The sequence below is a fragment of the Myxocyprinus asiaticus genome, chromosome 27, assembly GCF_019703515.2.
Source record: "Myxocyprinus asiaticus isolate MX2 ecotype Aquarium Trade chromosome 27, UBuf_Myxa_2, whole genome shotgun sequence".
Classification (NCBI taxonomy): Eukaryota; Metazoa; Chordata; class Actinopteri; order Cypriniformes; family Catostomidae; genus Myxocyprinus; species Myxocyprinus asiaticus.
The window spans coordinates 15,532,757-15,550,669 of NC_059370.1; the positions used below are offsets into that span (position 1 = coordinate 15,532,757).

Genomic DNA, 17,913 nt, shown 5'->3' on the forward strand with positions numbered 1-17,913 from the left:
TTTTTCTAATCCTTCTTTGTGATCCTAATCCTGACACATACTCTAGATGTTGGAATATACTGCATTTTGTTGTGTATCGTGTGCAGCTTACATTACGAATCGGCACTGAACACAGTTTTAGCTTACATTCCCAACCTTGGTATTGATGTTCATGGACATTGTTTTCCTCACAGATACATTTCATCTTGCCTGAAGGGAATTGTTACAGTTCTGAATAGGAAGATTGCATTTTGTGAACACATTCCCGAATACAATCTGATCATGTCAATATGCCTCACAGAACTGTGAGAGCACAAGTGTCTCTCTCTTTGTGTGTGTGTGTGTGTGTGTGTGTGTGTGTTTGTGTGTGAGATCATCATCATCAACTCCACGGTATTACTGTCACCCTTCCCCTGAGTAAGACACTGCGCACAGGGTTTAAGCAGATGGCAAATCTCTCTCCCTGGGGTATCATCAACTTGCAGCCTTCACTCATTCTCTCTCCCACTGTTTCTCTCACTCTGTCCTTCCTCATACATGTCTGGTCCCTTTCCTCTTCCTGCTAGTATTTTTTTCTTTGACAGACAGGAGTGAATGGGGCCTCCACTTGCAAATTATATCTCTCCTTCTCCGTCTCTCCTGTCTCTCTCATCTAGTCTGTCTCCATCTCTCCTTCTTTCCCCTCTCTGTGTAATTAACTAGGTTTCAGTAACAAACCTTTAGGCTTTGGGGTTGCTATGGTTACTCCTCTCTCTCCATCCTGTTTTCTGTTTGTCAGTCTATCCCTGTTGCAAATTTGTATGTTCATTTGAAAAAAAAATTGTTTGTCTGGGCTTACATTAACTCCATCTGGTAAATTATTTGTCGGCTCATAAGCGCATCTCTCATCATGCAGTTTAACGTCCGTGTGCAGAGGTGTAATGAATTTTAAATGGGAAAAATAATCAGCAATCTTATTGCTCATTTGTGTTTTAGCTTCATAGTGTGATTATGAAACAATACACTCATTGCGATAGCCTCAGACTCTGAGCTTAAATTTGAAGCACTGTTTGCTGCAAACAGAGCCAACTGTCCCTTTTTATTGAGATTTAACTGGTAGACAACATTTTTGCACTTTGACTGTAATGAAAAAGCAGCTCTGTATCGACAAGTGTAATTTATAAAATTGCATGAAGGCTTTCATTTCACCTGTGACACAAGTTCCAGACTCTGCTTTTTACTGCATTGATGCATATATCAATTAGCGCATTGGATGGCCACGTTGTACAATCTACTTAGCAAGCAGAAAAGCGTAAGGGTCCTAATGCAGTTGTGGCATGTTGGAAATGCAGATAATTTGCTGTCCAACGAAGCATGAAACATTTTTAAATATGTATATTTAAGTGGAGTGTTTTTGAATGTTCTCTGAATGAGAATCTTCATTATAATTAAATATAATGATAAAACAGTTCAGAGTCTGACTCTACATTCTGATGGGATGAGCAATGTTTGAAGCCATAGCAAAATGCAGATGAACGTACATGAGTGACCACCTATTCTATCTAAATGTGGCAAGTTGAGATGTTACTTGGTACAACCTACAGTTAGAGGCGAATGGACTTATACAGTATATAAATCTGTATCTTGTATATATACTTAATATTATTTAAATAAATAAATAAATAAATATATATATATATATATATATATATATATATATATATATATATATATATATATATATATATATATATACTGATATACACTGTATATATATATACACCGATCAGCCACAACATTAAAACCACCTGTCTAATATTGTGTAGGTCCCCCTCGTGCTGCCAAAACAGCACCAACCTGCATCTCAGAATAGCGTTCTGAGATTATATTCTTCTTACCACAATTGTAGAGAGTGGTTATCTGAGTTACTGTAGACTTTGTCAGTTCGAACCAGTCTGGCCATTCTCCGTCGACCTCTCTCATCAACAAGGCATTTCTGTCCACAGAACTGCTGCTCACTGGATGTTTTTTGTTTTTGGCACCATTAATGAGTAAATTCTAGAGTCTGTTGTGTGTGAAAATCCCAGGAGATCAGCAGTTACAGAAATACTCAAACCAACCCATCTGGCACCAACAGACACCCATGTGATTATCTAATCAGCTAATAATGTGGCAGAAGTGCAGTGCATAAAATCATGCAGATACGGGTCAGGAGCTTCAGTTAATGTTCAGATCAACCATCAGAATGAGGAAAAAATGTGATCTCAATGATTTGGATCGTGGCATGATTCTTGGTGCCAGACGGGATGGTTTGAGTATTTCTGTGACTGCTGATCTCCTGGGATTTTCTCCTGGGTATTTTTACTTTTGCTTTTGGACCAAATGGGAATGCAAAAGTAATATTTGCTATGGTCTCCCATTCACAGCTATGTTTACCCCACTATGGCTTACTTCCACATTCCGAAGCCAGAAATGTGAAAAGGGTGCATAGTTTATTCCGATAATTAATTTGAACTATTTATTAAACATATTATGTGATTTGTATCATACTGCGGTTGCTGCCATTTGATAAAAGCAATAAGCCATTCAAGGCCATGCATTTGAGTAATTTTACTATGGTTAAAGGGGTTAAATGCCTATACCTTTTCTCCTGCTAATACTTATTCTTGACTGAATTGGTCTAGGATCCTCTAAACCATTTTTTGTCAATCACCAGCATGTTGCCAATGTCACTTTTCCAGCAATGTCTCTGAAGAGTCCTCTGTTTTGTTTTTCTATCATTTCAGCTAACAAGACACTGCTGGGTGGAGGAGGAGGTGAGTCAAATTTTTTTCGCCTCTTTTTCAAAGGTTGAATGAAAGAAATGTAGACACTACAGTTTTGCTAAATAGAGGACATTAGAGGAGAGAAGCACTGGAGAAGTGTGAGAGGAATTAGAAGGTGGAAGAGAGCAAGTGAGAATCAGCAGGTGGAAGCAAAGGTGAGAGAGCGAGAAAGTGTGTGTGTGATGGGAGCTGTTGTCAGCCCGAGGCTTTGCACTTCTCTGAATTTGAACAGCCGATCTCTGATTGCCCTGTGAATGAGAACAGAGGCGCTATTTGAGGAGCAAAATAGCGATTAGAGAGACCCAGTGAGATGAAATGAGTGCTAAACTCTTAAACCATCTCTGATAGAGCAACCCTTTCCTCCCAACACACACACGCACAACCACAAAAATTTACAAGAGAAAAACAATTCATCAGCAGATTCTGAATAAAACAGCGGAATTAAAGAGAGATGGTGCTTTTTCACTGTGATGTATTAAAATGTCCTTTGATCTGACAAGATGGTAGATCTTCCCAGAAATACAGTAAAACCTTCAGGTTCCTCCCCTCTATCTGTACAAACATATACTCATCAAACAGTGAACTCTTTGGCAATAGCCACACATACAGTCAATTCTGAACTAATGTTTAAAGAGAAAGTTTGCCCCAAACAGAAAATTCTGTCTTTTACTCACTATCCCTTTAAGGGAACACTAACCAAAACATTTTATAAAAAAAAAGTACCATACCATCACCATTTTTTTCTTCTATGGTAGTTGTAGGCTACTATTTCATTATTTATAGTGCTTTGAATCACAATATAAATACCATAGTGCATGAATATGGTTATCATTTAGTAGTATATACCAAAGTACCATGCTACTGCCACAGGGCTTGTTTGTAAGGAGAAACAGGACCGTCTCGACATAGGTAAACATCCTACTTATAAATGATGGTCCATCAAATAAGTAATGTTCTCGTGAGGATCCGGAACTACATCTGCAATTATCTGAGAGCTGCTTTTTTAGTCATTAGTTACAGGCCCGTAATGCTCCTGGTCTCGGAAGGTTCTGAACAATCAATGTGTTACATGTAACAACTGTTTTTCCAGTAGACTGTGCACTGTGAGAAATCACATTTACATTATATAGCAACAGTAGCTATCTCCTGTCAGCACATCTGTTTCCACCAGACTAGCTGTTAAACCTTCTTAACAAGAGAGTATTAGAAAATAAAGCTGTTAATTCCACCCCTCTCTGCAATCCTTGCTTCTGATTGGACAATCATAGCATTTTGTGGTCAAATATGGTTGTATAATAGCTGCTAAACCATATAATCGACCTTTGTCCTAGCCAACCGTTATTATAGTTGTGCTGTCGGATCACTCGTATCACTTTTTATAATTGTAAGCCATTAATCAATAGAAAAAAACATGCAAACCAAAACAAGTACAAAGATGTTCAAAATAAATGCGAAAATAATAATAAGAGCATGCGCCCATATTTTGTTTTCCACATTCAAGTGGTGTTTCTAAAGTCTTTCATCATTCACCCATCAAGTCACAAAGTGCTTCCTTATCATGTAGGAGGGTCGGTGGCATGCTTCCCCGTGAGATTTTAAATTTTTTACAATATGATTCTGGTGAGCAGCATTTTTTTCAAAGCACAGGTAGGACCATGGATGTCTTCTCTTTACTGTGGTTATGTTAATGTAGCTGGTCTTTCTTTAAAAAAAAAAAAAAAATACAAATGATAAATTATAGAATTTGTTGTGAAAAAATAGTAGCCTAAACACATTTAAAAACGTTAACTAACTGCCACAGTTGTAATAAAATGTAAGTCTAATAGATTACTCTTATAGATTATTTAATATAAAACTATAACATGTTTATACATTTTATCTCAAAATACCACAGTTACTTTTACTGGTGTGAAATTGCTATACATTTTAGTAAGGGTGATGTGTAATTTGAAAAAGTGCTGTCAGGGCTGTCTAGCTGTTCAAGAGTTTTGAGTTCCTCCACAGCTCTTAAAATTCTCAGTAGAAATCAAACATGTTGCATACATTTTCACGGCCCAATCGCGGCATCCTCCACTGAATTCTCCCCCATTGACGTTCTTGGGAGGGCACGTATGTAAACGTGTTCAGCGGGAGACGCTGATGTAAACCCAGAGAAGGTGCGCAACGGCTAAACCCGTCCGTGTAGCGCATGGTCGTCGAGTGATAACGTTACGCCTCCAACCTGCATTCAATATCTGCATTCCTGTTGACCAAGTCATTTACAACAAAAAATGCAACTCACTTTTGGTGCCACCCTGTTTACGTTTCACCTCAACAACACTTCTAATTTTGGCCACTGGGGGCAGTGGTATCAAATTCGGTAAGTGCAGACCGATTTCAGCAGCAGAACTTCTGACCTCCTGACGCTGAATTCACAGTGTGATCAGTCTGAAATGAACCTTACCTCTTGTGTATTATCCCTATATTAAATTATAACCAATTATAAACCATTTAAAAGCAAACCAGAATATTTCGCACAACAAAAAGACTAGTCGTCATGAAGCATGACTCACAAAAGTGATCATTTCTTTTTTATCAGCATTGTTTTGGAACACTGTCAATTAGTGATGTGCAAAACTACCAGTTTTCATAAACGACAATCGGTTGGTTTGAATGACTAGTCGGTGTTAAGGATAATAATGTATAATTAGGCTTTGTTATATTCATGTGACCCAGATCAGACACATTTCAGATGGATATACGGATGCTAAGCACAGCATTTCAACATGGTAACTAACAGATATTCAACAATTATTTAGGCTAAATCAATGTAACATCTTATTGCACAAAACTATCAAAGTAAGAGAAGAAAGAAATTAGAAAGACTCCCATACATAGCGGCTTAAAACTGCTGATGCACATCCTGAACACAGAATGACACACTTCAATGTAACTGGAGCACTCGGGAGTCTCAGGGTGATGCTCGCTGCGCATTCAAAAGCGCAGAACTGCACGATAATGATGCGGGTACATATCTAGTTCATGACATCAAGCAGTTTAAACCTTTTTTCACTGCAGCTATTTATTTAAGCTTTGTCAAGACAGAATAATCAAAAGACTTTAATCTCTCCAAAGCATCTCATAAATACGTGAAAATATTACTCACATCAGAGAATTTAATGTCCGACAGCGATCGCCTTGTAATGTATTATTGATGCAACGCTTTGATGGCTGAAACAGCAACGGTGCATAAATGGACTAAACTTAAAGCATTAATGAGTCAGAACTTATTGCAGAAGGTTTTACTGTGCTATTATTCACTTTTAAAGCACAGCAAGCTATAATCACACAAAAATGCTCTCTCAATTAATTTGAGAATTGCGTCTCTCATTAAAACCATCACCACAAAAAATATTAATGTTGGTAGTCGACCCCACTAATCGACTAGTCGTCCAACAACTGACTAGTCGATTAGTGGGGTCGACTACTAACATTCAAATTTTTTGTGGTGATGGTTTTAATGAGAGACGCAATTCTCAAATTAGTCGACCACCATGGCACATATCTTCTGTCAATATACTGTAGATGGATTATGTCAATAGATATAAATGTCAATTATGCAAATCTTATTTTGCCTCTGTGTGTTCTTAAACTAAGTACAAATGTTGTTTTCTTAAATCTAATGTACATTTCCTGAATCTAAATGAGAAGTATGTGTGTTTGTAAAAGTGCACTGCACAATCTTTTGTATGTGATTTATGATAGTACTAGCAGAGTGCCATGCATATTAACAGAAATTTCCAACTGTTGACTCAGTATTTGTGTGTGTGTGTGTGTGTGTGTGTGTGTGTGTGTGTGTGTGTGTGTGTGTGCATGCACATGTATGTGTGTTATTGTAAGCATGTGCCGCTCGTGCTCTTTGTGCCCGTGTTAAGTGCCTGCCTGTTAGCTAATCAATATCAGTGATAAATCTGCACTTGAGAATCCAACTCATCAGAACCGTGTCTCTCTCACGCACACACACACACACACATACATACACACACACACACACACACACACAAATTCAGAAGTGTGCACTGCTGTATATTGACCTGAGTTTTATGTAGTTCTTCCAACTCAAATGGGAAACTGGATTGATTTAGGCCTGACCTTCACCTCCCTCATTTTAAACCTCACTGTCAGTTTGTGCCTCTACATGTCTTCCATCTCTATCTGTCTCATGTTTGCTCTTTACCCATCCTTCTGCCCTACCCCATCACCTCTTCTCCTCACTCCATAACACTCCAACACCTCATTTCTCTCTATTTCTGTCACCAATATGCAAAAACATCAGCTTCCACTCGCACTCTCTCCTTCTCTTTTTGTTGGCTGCACTTCTGAGGTTTGTTAAGACAAACCTGGGTGATAATTAGGCAGGGACAAACTATACATCAGGGAGGACACAGCCTCAGAGCACTGCATGCAAAGAGAGATACATGAGGGGGGTGTCTTTGCACGATGGTGTTTAAGGCAGGCAAAGCACTAAAGCTAGCGGGGCAGAATGGTGGGTTGCATTAAAATAACAGAAGAGAAAATAAAGAAAAGAACACTTGAGATATTACTGTATGTGTCCAGTGTCAGAAATGATTATTTATTTTTTATTATTAAAGGGATAGTTTACTCAAAAATGAAAATTCTGTCATCATTTGTCATCATTCAACAGACTTTGGTTGCGCTTTTTTCCGTGCAATGAAAGTGAATGGTGCATGAGGCCAGAGGCGGACTGGCCATCGGGAGAACCGGGACATTTCCTGGTGGGCCGTCCGCAATATGCCGAAGGGTTCCACGATATGCAGAAGGAGACAGTGACACACATTGTCACAACCTTCCACATCGACAACTTAACATTGCATGTACATCACCCCAACCCCCCCGCTCAACAACTTTTCTCCAGGGCCGATTTTTGTTCCCAGTCCACCTCTGCCTGAGGCTGTCATTCTGCCTTACATCCTCACTTGCATGGAAGTAAGAAAGCCATACAGGTTTGGAACAACATGAGGGTGAGTAAATGATGACAGAATTTTCATTTTTGGGTGAAATATCCCTTTAATGTGCAACATTTTTTGGAACATTTTTTTTATGAAAAGCGTATTTTTCCAAACCAGAGTGTGTTTTTCATTTCTGTCAAATACATACAGTTTTGGAGTTCATTTTGGAGTTTAATAATAATAGTAGTAATAATAATAATAAAAACTTCATATACTTATACATTCAGCGACACTCCCCAGCTGAGCCAGCAAATACATAAAGGTCTCCACATGCACTAAATTCATTCTAAGGCCTAGAATAGAATATTATGAAAAATAACAAATACAAAAAAACAGAGAAATTCACCCCAAACCCCCTTTCAGACCATGTATGTGTTGTATGGTGGTTTATGTTATTTTTTGTACCGTTTTTATTCATTAGCATCCTGCATTTTCAGACAGCTGAGGCTACAAGACAGGAAATGAAAGGAAGGGACATATGGAAAGAGAAAGTGAGTGAGGACAGAAGGTAGGAAGAGAGGCAAGGAATGAGTGATGGGAAAAATGTAATTCATGCTGGATTTACTAGTTTCACGGTCAAATGGATCATACTTGCAAATGGCACATATAACTATAGGCGATTCAAATGTCAGTTTGTTACAATAGAAGACATCAGTCAGATCCCTCCTGATGCTCAGAGCGGAGGAGAGCTCCAGATTGTATTAAAGTATGCTGTGACATTAGAGTCTGTCATCATTCACTTATCCTCACGTTGTTTCAAACCTAACATGGCTCTCTCTTCTTCCGTAAAACACAAAAGGAGAAATTTTTAACAATGTATTGCTCACACCCTGTCTACACTGGGTGCGTCTGTTGATGCGATGCTCCGCAACGGCTTGAGGCTGTCTACACTTGACGCATCAACACAAACGTTCTAAACCGTTTAATTTGTGCAGTAGTGCCAGCACGTGCAGCGCAAAATGTAACTGGAGACCTGTTTATTGTAGGCGCAACGGACACGCAGCAACAGACGCGCAGCAACTGACGCGCAGCAACTGACGCGCAGTAACGGACGCTTCTCGTGTAGACAGCATCATTGATTATAATGGTTATAAAGTTCTATTAATTTCAATGCTGCTCGCGTCTGTTATAGACAGGGTGTCACTCTTTTCTGTACAGTTTCAATGAATGGTGACTGGAGCTTTTCATTGAATCAGATGGTTCGATTAACAAAACTTGTTTGCTTCACAAATCAGACATCACTACTTCTCAAATAAACTCTTGTGTATGTGTAACGGGAGCCCGCTGGTATGTGATAGCTGTGCCGTATGTGTAAACCTCACTCCCCTGGCCTCAAGAGGCACACTAGCGACTGACGCTAGAGGCTGTAAACTTTAGCCTCCTTGTTAGCGCCCACCTCCCATGCTGGCGGACGCCGGTTCGAATCCCACTCGGAGCTAGACCGGTTACATATGCACCAATGAGATGTTGGATTTCCAATGAATAACAACTTAAATTTTGGTCTGTTCGACCCAGCTATTTTATGATTTCAGAAGACCTCCGAAGAATAAAGTGCATGAGTCATATGGTACATTTATGGTGCTTTTGCATGCTTTTTGAAGCTGCAAGATTCAATTGAAGATTTGAAGTTTCAAATCTTGATTCAAATCATTGTAATTGCATGGAAAAGAGCAACATTCGGTACATTCTTCAAAATGTTTCCTTTTGTGTTCCATGGAAGCAAGAAAGTGATTTGGGTTTGGAACAATATGAAGGTGAGTAAATGATGACAATTTTCATTTTTGTGTGAACTATAACTTTAACTCCTTAAAGTCACAATGTGTGTAAAATTTCTGTATTTAGCTGTGCAGAGAGCCGCATATGGATAAGGGCTGATTGATTTATTTTATGTGTGTGTGTTTCTCTGTCTCCACTTGGCAGAGAGAGCTCTGTTGGTATTCTGGTTAAAAACCCAGAACGGCGGGCAAGTGTTTAGAGAGAGATAGTGCTTTGGTGTCGAGGGATTTGTGACACGGGCAAGCAGATGTGCCAGATCCTATCAAATGCTCTTACTAATGGCTGCCATGGTGACCAGCTCAGCTAATAAGAGAAGGCCTTTCGGTGACACTTGTTAATGCTGCCTAGTCCAGGCCAAACTTATTTGACTGGAAATTGAGAACAACTGTTAATGAGTGTTTTTGTACACAGAAGTCCTATGTGTGCATTGCATATGCATGCATGTTTTTGTATGATGAGGTGTTGTGTGGGGTTGCATGCAAGGAGCAAATGTGATTGTGTGCTGGAAAAAAGATCTGTATGGAATGTAGGAAAATATTATATGTTTTTTTCCATGTCACAACTTCCCTGTCAGGTAAGCAAAGAGCCAATTAGCACCTGCTAACAAGATGTCAGTCTTTTACATTAAAGTGCCTGTGTGCATGTTGCAATTACACAGGAAGGCAAGCTATTCCCAACAGCCGTAACTTGTCACCACATTAGCATCTTTTCTTTTATTCCTTCCACTCTTCCTCCTTTCCTCCCTCAAATCTACAGAGTACAACTTCCCTCCATCTGTTCTTTCCCCATTAATCTCTTGATCTTAACCTCTATGTTTATATGGCACTACTACATATCCTTGTATACTTTCATCACTCTATTCTCTCACTTCTACAGATTCTGAGCACATATCAGAAAAAGTGCTAGGGTGCTGAAATCCCTCGAGTAAAACTGTTATTGCTCTCCATTCACTGCCTTCAGTGCTGTAATAAAAATTGGGGGGTTTGGCTTCTTAAAAGGCCCAGCATTAAAGCGTTTTGGATTTAAAGTACATCTTGAAGTGTCATGCATTTGCCCCCTCAGATTTTTGGTGGATTTTAAAGTGAATTTTATAGGTAACTTCCAAACATAAATAAATAAGCAAATAAGCGTGCATACATGCATCTTGCGCCACATTTGTGTTTATTAAAGGTATAGTTCACCCAAAAAGGAAAATTCTCTCATCATTTGCTCATCCCAGATGTGTATGACTTTCTTTCTTTTGCTAAATACAAATGAAGGTTTTTAGAAGAATATCCCAGCTCTGTAGGTCCATACAGTGTGAGTGAATGTTGACCAGGGCTGCGTTTCCCAAAAGCATTGTAAGCCAAAGTAGATCGTAGAAAACTTTGACCCAGTGGTCTCTACGATCAACTTAAGCTTGTGATGCTTTTGGGAAATGCAGCCCAGAACTCTGAAGGTCCAATAAGCATATCAAGCCAATAAGCATAAAAAAGTAATCCATATGGTGGTTAAATCCATGTCTTCAGAAGCGATATGATAGGTGTGGGTGAGAAACAGATCAATATTTAAGTCCTTTTTTACTATAAATCTACTTTTCCACAGCCCTCATAAGCACCTTCACGAGAGTTCTTCTGTTTTTTGTCGGTTATTTTTTTGCCATTCTTCTTGCATATCGCCACCTGCTGGGCTGTTGATCAAATATGATTGATTTATTCTTTTCCGTTGGTTTATCCCTCCCTTTTTTTCTTTCTCCTCCCTGCCCAGTAGGTGGCTGTTTTTCACCCACACCTATTATATTGCTTCTGAAGATATGGATTTAACCACTGGATTTGTATGGATTAATTTTGTGCTGCCTTTATGTGCTTTATGGAGCTTTAAAGTTCTGTCCACCATTCACTTGCATTTAAGGGCCTACAGAGCTGAATATTCTTCTACAAATCTTTGTTTGTGTTCTGTGGAAGAGAGAAAGTCATACAGATCTGGGATGGCATGAGGGGGAGTGGATGATGAGAGAATTTAAATTTTCAGCTGAACTGTGCCTTTAAATAATATTCTCTGTATAAAGATTGTTACAGTGTTATTGTGTTCAACAGTCTTTAGACATTTTTTCATAATTCTAACCCTTCAGTGGATGGTGCCATTCATCGCGGAGCCGGTCCTCTGCTGAGAAAGGAATGTGCGACTTTGAACGGCTGTGAATCAGGCGAGGCCAAGATGACCGGTGCCTATGGCCTGCCTGCAAGATGTGAGTCTCCCATGAAGCATACAGTAGTTCATCATACAAGAGCATTTTACAAATGCCATCAAAAATCAGTCAGAAAGGTTTTCAGCTCTTTAGTTTATGTATGATGGATTCAGAATCATTTTTTACAATTAAAGCTGAGCATCTTTTCCAGTACAGTGGTTAGATAAGGCAGAGAACAGAATTAGACGCTTGATCGCTTCAAAGTCAGTGGTGTACTTTTGTGGAAACTAAATTACGCTTGATAAATGCCAAAAGTGCATTTTTCCCCATTTATTTAAGTTTTTAGTCTCAGGAATGTGAGCAGGTGTTGGGCAACCTCTCTAGTGAAATGTCAAACAGTAGCGTACATGTTGCACGTCACTGTATGAATAAAGCATCAACACAAACCTTTTTGCCTATCAGTCTCCCTCCCTCCCTCCCCCATCCATCTCTCTCTCTTTCACTCTTCCAGAGAGTGTTCAGTAATTATGTAGTCAGACAGTGTTTACAGAAGCAAGCACACTTTAATTTATTCGTACACTTAGCAGTAATTTCCTTGTCTAATTTATGATCCCCCCCCCAATTGTACCTAGCTTCAGAGACCGAGATTGCAATGCTGCTGATTCTACCCCCCCCCCCCCACACACACACACACACAGATAAACATCAACCCATCACCACACACACACTCGCACACACTTCAAGGTAAGTCCTCTGTTAGGTTCTATTTGACCTTTACTTGTTTTTTCATTTTTCTTTCATAATCTGTACTGTACTGAACTGCAGGGAGTAGAACAATTAATATCAGAAGTAATTGTAGGAGTGAATTTAGTGTTTGTGTATGACTTTGTCGAGTACATGCTGCTTCTAAAATGACTGATCTGATGATACGTTTTGTATGAACAGCGTTCACTTTAGGTATTTGTGATGGATTATTAAAAAACCCTCTTTAAATTTTTATCTTTTAAAAATGTACTGATCCAAGTGCAAAGAGCCCATCCGCAAGTCTTTATAAAATTCTGGACCCTAGAAATGGCTCAGATCCCTCTTTTAATGAGTGTGTTTGCATGCATGATCTTACAGCGATAATGCTTAATAACCCAACAGTGTGTGAGGTCATGTAAACACCTTATACAGTTTTCCTTTATTGGGGTAAGAAATGGTTTAATCATAAACGATTGCCACAGGTTGCAACGATTGCCTGATTTTACTTTGCATGTAAACACCTTTACTGGTGTTCTTACCACTTTATCCATTGTGCATAAGTGTTGCGTGCATGACTGTTTACATTTTGATGTCAAAAGAAGAGAATCATCCAATGGTTTCAAATCTCAAGTAAACATGGATTTCTTGCGTTGTCTGATTTATTTGAATAAGCTGATTTTTGGTAGTTATCAGCATATTGGTGTGCATGTAAACATGCTCAAAGTAAATCTAAAAAATGTTTTGCCCATTTTAGTGTATGCAAAGTCTGAATTTTTATAATACCTTGCACTTGCAAAAGTAATAGCACATATTTCCTCAACAAGCCACACAATTTGAGCTATCATTTATGTCCATTGCACAAACGTTTAAGAGTCAATAGTCAACTTTTAAAGGAATAGTTCACCCAAAAAATTAAAATTCTCTCATTACTTACTCACCCTAATGTCATTCCAGATGTGTATGACTTTCTTTCTTCTTCAGAACACAAATTAAGATTTTTAAAAGAATATTTCAGTTCTGTAGGTCCAAACAATGAAAGTGAATGGGTACCAAAACTTTGAAGCTCCAAAAAGCTAAAAGTCAGCATAAAAGTAATCCATAAGGATCCAGAGGTTTAATCCATTTTTTGGAAGTGATCCAAGCGGTTTTGGCAGAGGCACAAAAGCCATATATGCAATGTATGCAATGCATAGGGGCGCCATACATAGGGGGCACCTTCGGCAATGGAAAACCCCCTATGGATTACTTTTATGCTGCCTTTATGTGATTTTTGGAGCTTCAAAGTTTTGGTCACCATTCAGTTGCTTTGTATGGGCCAACAGAGCTGAAATATTCTTCTAAAAATATTTGTTTGTGTTCTGCAGAAAAAAGAAAGTCATACACATCTGGGATGGGATGAGGGTGAGTAAATGATTAGAGAATTTTAATATTTGGGTGAACTATCCCTTTAATACTTTGGATTATTTTTCTTAAAACAAAACACAAAAACAAAAGACAAGCCCAGCCCTGAATATGAGCAATTGCCTTGGCAAGCACAACTAATTAAATCAAAAATCCCATAAATACAATGTTAAAGAACAGATTTGAAGAGATTTGTGTGATTGGGGGAAGTATTGTCATATTTTGATTGCCTCAGCTGAAGTTTGCACATGTGCCCCCACATCTGTTGCTTATTGGAGGAGGATAAGGGAAAGTATGTTTGTGTCTTATAGTGAAACAGGCTTATAGTATTAATATATACCCTCTCAGAGTTGAGGGATGAGCAAGAAACCCAGTGAATCTCATTGGTGTAGAAAAGACAGAATCCACAGCCTCTGTCAGTCCCTAAGTCCACCTGTGTACCAATACAGCCTTGACTAGGGATGCAACCATACAAATAACAACCATTTCTAGGGGGAGAGAAAGAGAGGAGAGAAGTGTATTTATCAATACACACACATACACACTCACATACTCTCTCCGAGCCCTCATTTCCCTCTGTGGCCAATTAACACTAATTAAAATCCACACAGGCCAATCGAACACCCACTCTCCTCTCCTGTTATTTAACTAATCCCTTTCTCTCTCTCTCTCTCTCTCTCTCTCATAGAATAGATGAAGAACAAGGTTCAATTACTTAATTATATTTATTAAACAATCCACTGAAACACACTGTACATTTAGAATGACCTCAAATTTGGGGCTGTTATCTCAAATTACTTTGGGCCACAGCTTTCTCAAAATCACAGCCTCCACTTGTCAAAACCAATTGGATAAAAGCCAAGGTGAATAGAGAGAGATCTATTGTGTAGTACATTGTGCTTGATAGGACCTTCACGGCGGGTACAATGTAACCCAACTCTCATGCAAATTTGAATTTGAGAGATAGAATGAGAAAATGGGGTGGAGTCATTGGAGTCAAACACCTTCTGACTTTTCAGATGATAAGCAGTTGTGTTCTCGCTCGTTTTTAAATCGACACACCTGCTATTCTACCGCAACAGAATGGGGATGGAGCTCACAGTGACATTTTCTCCAGGGGCTTAGTGGGAGAGGCCAGGGCCTCCCTTTGTGCACAAGCCTTGGGGTTGGTCTGGCTGAGTGAACAGCAAGGCTTGGTAAAAGAAAGACAAACTTTTACAGAGAGGGAAGGAGAGAGAAAAGGGGAACAGGTGGGAGGAGGAATGGAGGGACAGAGAAGTGATGTAGAGCTTGATAATAGCAAGTCTGGAGTGGATTCTTTGATACATTATGGGTTTTGTCAGGTTTTGGTGTGTAGTATGGGGGCTGCATGTTAAAATATGGCACTAAAAGAGAACAATATGTTTTTGCAGAGCAGGATCTATAAACCGGATGATATGGTGAAGTAGAACCGTTTAAATAATGGCAAGCAAGATGGCCACACAACTTAAGGAGAACAGACGTGTATAGAAAATCTCCTGCCTGGTGTAGACAAAGCAAAAAGCCACGAGAGGCCATGTGTATCAGGGGCCATGCGCAGTGTTAGGCAAAACGCAAAGCTGTGGTAATACCTCTTAGTACATTTACATGCTCTTTAAAAGTTTGACTTTAGTCATAATAAAGCATAACATTTTATTATGAATGTATTTAATTTTAACTGAATAATTTAATTAAAAAATGTCATGTAAACGGTTTAGTCCAAATAAAAATCAGTCCGAATTTTGCACATTTTTGCGCATTCTGAAAAAGACAGAGGTGATGTGTATTTAAAACTTCCCTCTTTCAAATATTCGATTATTGTGTCATGTATACTTGGACTGACAGATGAGGACTGTAGCTTGACTGTGCAAAAACTCTTGTAGCGTGATTATAACTGCGCATGTTAACATACTGACAGTAAGCAAGAACCCCTAGTAGCTTATTGGTTAAAAAAAAAAAAAAAAAGCAATATGATAAAAGTCACCAACGTTCAATAATTACATTTATTGGGGGCCTGGGTAGCTCAGCAAGTAAAAGACACTGACTACCACACCTGGAGTCACAAGTTCAAATCCAGGGCGTTCTGAGTGACTCCAGTCAGACTTCCTAAGCAACCAGTTGGCCGTTTGTTAGGGTAGGTAGAGTCACATGGGGTAACCTCCTTGTGGTCGCTATAATGTGGTTCTCGCTCTCAGTGGGGTGCGTGGTGAGTTGTGCATGGATGCCGTGGAGAATAGCGTGAAGCCTCCACACGCTCTAGGTATCCACGGTAACGCGCTCAACAAGCCACGTGATAAGATGTGTGGATTGACGGTCTCAGACACAGAGGCAACTGAGATTCGTCCTCCGCCACCCGGATTGAGGCGAGTCACTACGCCACTACGAGGACTTAGAGAACTTTCTTTAGCTAAAAACGGTCTGTGCTTACTGAAATTCGAAACACTTCCTCCAGTGGCCAAAGCGGGAAGTGTTGTTGGGCCTATGGGCACGTTTAAGCTTTCTGGCTGAAATGTCCATGGAGGGGCACCAAAAGCAAGTTGTGAAGTGAGGTTTTTTTTGCAGTCATACAGGCTGTAATACAGTGAAGAGGAATGCATACAGTATTTTATAAACTGTGTCCCACAACCCCCAAACCTAAACCCAACCATCAATAGAGTAAAATTGTAATGTTAGAGGGAAAAATGCAACTCAGAATTGCACCATCACTGATTATGTGATTATGTTCGGGTTTCAACATAGGATTTGAGCCCAGGTCTCCCATACTGCTGACGCCACATGTTTCCAATCAGGCCACAGGGGAAGGTAAACACACAGGAGCCAATGCAAACATGTCTGATAGGAGATGGCACTTGTCGGTTAATTGGCGAGTCATCATAATATGGCCGATCCTAGGGTAACGGAAGAATTGGAAACAACTTCACACGACTTCCCGTGTGATCATTTTGATGCGTGTCCATGAGCTTTTTTTTTTTTTTTTTTTTTACGTTTTTTTCTTTTATGTTCCAGTTTATATGAATATAAAAGGGAAAGTGTCTTTTGTTTCTTTTAAGTTTTTCACCATTTCTAATCACCTTTTGCCTTCACTTGTTCATTTTAAAAGGTCCTGCCATGACACAAATTCCATATAGTATCAAAGTCATAAAAAATGCATGCATAATAATTATAAAATGTCACACTGCAGGACATGTCAACTTCCTAAAAGTATTTCATGTCAACTATCTTTTACATTGTCTGAGTGACACAATAAAGTGATTTGATTTGATTTGATTTGATTTTGATGGGGCTGACCTGTGCAAAAGTCACCGCCACAATGCTTTTGTGCATGGTTGCTAGGGCATTGGTTTGAAGTTGCCAGGCTCTGACCTGCTCTGAGAAGTTATTAATGTGTTGTTATGTGGTTGCTGGAGCGTTCTGGGTGGTTGTTTACTGCTTAAGTCAAAAGAGCCCACTCCCAAGTCTCTATGATATGGGTTCCTCTTTCAGTGTAAGTCTATAGACTTTTTATTTGCCTGTTTTTGCATCTGCCAGATTGTGAATTTTAATACACAGTAAGGTGTTTTAAAAGAATTATAGTGATGCTTGCATTAGCAACCCCCAATAAATAATTCTTCTGGAAAGTAGTGTACCTGTAGGTGATATTGTACATATGTAGACTCTGCATGTTAATACACAGTAGATTTCAATTTATATGAAATGTTGTGATGTGCAGGCATGTTGTCCCTACCACAGCTTTAAAATGTGGTTCATCCACTGTACATCCAGTTAGATTTAACAGCAGGAACTATCTGGTTCATAAATTTATCTTTTACCTACAAAGTCTTAAATCTACACTGTAGAAAATGTTTATTTCCTGTTTTTTCACCGGCACATTGTTGCAAATCTGGTTGTGTGTGTTTGTTTAGAGGAAAAGAGAGAGTGAGGGAGTTAGAGTTGAGCGGTGCGATATCTGAACCTCTCGGGAGGTTTCTTTAGTTTGCTTTCATCCCCAGCTGCACATATGTCTGCAGCGATTATG

At 39.2% G+C, this 17,913-nt stretch overlaps 1 protein-coding gene across 3 annotated transcripts in view; it reads left to right on the forward strand.

The window, feature by feature from the left end:
* Positions 1-17,913, forward strand: part of LOC127418410 (ADP-ribose glycohydrolase MACROD1-like) — a 91,371-nt gene that overhangs the window by 57,554 nt on the left and 15,904 nt on the right. For 2 of the 3 annotated variants that reach the window (XM_051659068.1, XM_051659067.1), the window contains exons 4-5: positions 2,745-2,774; positions 11,679-11,795. In XM_051659068.1, coding sequence (XP_051515028.1) covers positions 2,745-2,774; positions 11,679-11,795 — 147 coding nt within the window. The remainder of the gene's footprint in view (positions 1-2,744; positions 2,775-11,678; positions 11,796-17,913) is intronic. The other variant, XM_051659070.1, reaches the window with a different exon arrangement.